At 33.1% G+C, this 3,237-nt stretch overlaps 1 protein-coding gene across 1 annotated transcript; it reads right to left on the bottom strand.

Annotated features, from left to right (window-relative positions):
- Window positions 1-863: 863 nt before the first annotated feature.
- LOC127125359 (cation/calcium exchanger 1-like) lies at window positions 864-2,646 on the bottom strand. Its single transcript, XM_051054209.1, has one exon. It carries the CDS (start codon window positions 2,644-2,646, stop codon window positions 913-915), a length of 1,734 nt encoding a protein of 577 aa, XP_050910166.1. The 3' UTR covers window positions 864-912.
- Window positions 2,647-3,237: the final 591 nt, after the last annotated feature.

Here is a 3,237-nt window from a genome sequence, read left to right on the forward strand (position 1 = left end):
ATGCTCAAACGTGGAAAATGCGAGAATCAAATATCGATTCTCACATACGACATCATTGTTTCGTTAGGGAACCATAATTGATCAAAAATCAGAGGTTGTGGCTTCTACAGTGGACCTAAGCTTCCGATACGGTGGGTAGGGGATGACCTACAAGACTAACACTCTAACATTCAAATCAATATGAGAGTAAGTTGAGTGAATGAAGTTTGAATTGAATTGTATCTGGAAAATGGTGTGCTTCCTCTTTATATAGTAGAGAGGTTTTAACAACTTACTTATCTTCAGGCATAGGAGGAGAGGGGCGTTGGATGAATCCTAGATCTGGATTGCATGCGCTCTAACCTACGATAGCACTTCTGCTTCGTGAGTGACTTGGTGGATTGACACATTCTTTGAGTCGCGATTGTTGTGCCTTCTCAAAAGCCCAAAACACTAATAAATATATAAATATTAAAATATTTTCACATGGTTCGATTCGGTTTGGAAAAATCAATTTAAAATCTGACCCGAAATAAATAATTTTTGTAAAAGAGAATCCAAACATATCCAATAAATAAATAAATTTGTGTGTGTGCAACTTTTTGATATTTTTTGAAATAATTTGCGATTTTTATTTGAATTAATTTTAATTTATGACTTCAAACCCATACTTAATTTATCGGTTCATGTATATATTTTTATTCCTAAATTTATCGATTTATCTATATAAGACACTTGAATCTACAATAATAATGATCTACATGATATTTCTTCAATATCTCAACTAACTATTTCTCATTCGAATATGTGAGGCTCTTGATTTTGATATGTGCAACAATAACATGACTCACTTATCAAAAAGAATATAACATAACTCAAATCCATATGAATAGTACTACATTTTTCCATTAGAAAGTGCACAAGTGTCTACAATCAATTAAGAACGCCAATTGCCATAGCTAACCTCAAAAATAAAAAGCAAAGGTAAATGGTCAAGAGACCAGCCCCTAAAAACTTATCAAGCTTCATATTCTTCTTAACCAAAACAACAAGTGACCAAAGTACTCCTACCATCAAAAACAAAATTGTCCCCAAAAGTGAACTATCCTTAGGGACAACATAAGAATTAGGGTATTCACTCCAAGCTGAAAGAACAAGAGGTAACCCTAATCCCATCAACATATTAAACATAGGACCAGCATAACAACCTGAAACAGCAATTTGTGCTCCATCCACACCACCATTTTTTGCCATAGCACCATTTGCAATCAAATCTCCTAAAGAATTTCCCCATGCTAGAACAGTTAACCCTAAAATTGAAGGACTAACACCAATTACATATCCAATTGAAATCAATAGTGAAACAAGTTCCTCAGCAATTATATAAGTCCATGTCACACTCATTGAAAATCCACCAGCTAGCCATGGGAACAAACATCTCCTAGGTGGTCTTGTACTCTTTGTTGTCACACATGCCATGTTTCCAAAAACAATTCCAATTAATGATGATGTTAAATATGCAACCAAAGTACTCTTTGAATCCACATTTTCTATTTGTGTATTACAAAGAATCGCGAATAAAATCGGTGCTAGGGTAACCGATATAACTGCGTAGGGTTTCGACCATTGTTCCTCGCTCACAACCGGTATAGTTAGTTTTCTCGGTAAACAAAGTGGTAATTCAAGTATTTCTAGAAACTTCCATAAATAGTAAGATCCATAAAACAATTCTTTATTTTTCTTCTCGCTTTCTTCTATACCAATACCAACTTGGTTTTGTGATATTGATTTCTGATCAGAATCAGTATCAGTATCGTCGACATAACCTAATAATGGTATGCCGGATTCAACTAAATCATCAGAAGACGATGAAGATTCAACTTCCTTTTTGTCGACTTCGTAGATGAAATGTGTGGCCGAGACGGCACAAACATAAAGAAAATAGATAGAAAGGTAGCAAATTGAACCAAAAAGACTAATTTTACCAATGGAAATGATGATGAGAAGAATGAACAAAGAGAATAAAAAGAAAATGACATCTCTAATGAAACTAGCTTTATCAACTGCAACTTCATTCGAACTAACTAGAATACTTATGATACCTAAAACAGCTGTGGAAACAAAAAACGCACCCCCCAAAATGCTATTCAAACCAACAGCACCATTATTTGAACTTGTGAAAGAAACAACACTAGCAAAGAAATCAGGAGCACCATTACCGAGAGAAAGCAATGTTACACCAGCTATAGTTGGAGAAAGTCTCAAAATATTAGACAAACCTTCAAGGGAGGTGCAAAAGTAATTTGAAGCCGTGTCGGCTAAAAGATAGAACAAAACTACAAGCCATAACAAAAGTAATGTGTGACCAAGAATTGGTGAACTTCCAAGGTTACAATAAAAGATTTGAAGATAGTTTATGTAACCCTTTGATCTACAATCAGGATGTGTTTTGACATAAATGCACTTAGAGGTGTAATTTGAGTATTTATGAAGCTCATTGCATGAATCAACTATGATGTCAGTAGTGAGAATTCTAGCATGGTTGAATATTTTTGTGGAAACATGATGAGAATTAGGGTTTGAAGGGTTGATATAAAGTTTGAGGGATAGGAATATGAGAAAGAGGAAGCATGTGTTAAAAAGAAGAGTGAGTTTTTTAGGTGCCATTTTGAGTGGTATAGTTCTTGAGGATATGTAATGGTGTGAATATATATAGAGAATAGAACATGCATGTGAAGACATACTAAGATGTTTCGTATGTTGTCTTTTGGAATTATGTATGGAAACTACAAGTCAAGATTTTTGTCTCAAATTTGTGATAAAAGGTACATCACATAAAGTATCACAACTTGGTGTATTGGAAAATGTTGAAGTTAACGAAACTTCCTTTTATTTTTGATTGAGTGAAGGAAATTTCCTTCATAAGAACAAGAAAGAATAATTTAGGTTATTTTGTGGGACATTATAATTGTTCGTAGAATTTTGTATTTGTCTATATGTGAACACATGTTCTTAGATGAAGTGAATAAAGGGACTAAAGGTGCTAAAAGTTTGTAATTCACATAACTATTGGTACTATTTTTTATGAACATTTTCTCTCTGAAATTTTGAAAAAAAATTAGAGTTAAATTTATTGTTTATTTAAAAGAGTTAAATATGCTGTCGATTATCAAATTGTGAATGGCTCGATTTTTTTCTTCAAAAACTAATAGAAAATAGACCATCTAACTTTAATCATTAAAAATATTATTTTATTTT

This window comes from Lathyrus oleraceus, chromosome 1 (genome assembly GCF_024323335.1).
Source record: "Lathyrus oleraceus cultivar Zhongwan6 chromosome 1, CAAS_Psat_ZW6_1.0, whole genome shotgun sequence".
In the NCBI taxonomy this organism is placed as follows: Eukaryota; Viridiplantae; Streptophyta; class Magnoliopsida; order Fabales; family Fabaceae; genus Lathyrus; species Lathyrus oleraceus.

What these genes read in the sequence shown, in the direction of transcription:
- LOC127125359 (XM_051054209.1), bottom strand. Translation starts at nt 2,646, where the DNA reads ATGGCACCTAAAAAACTCACTCTTCTTTTTAACACATGCTTCCTCTTT.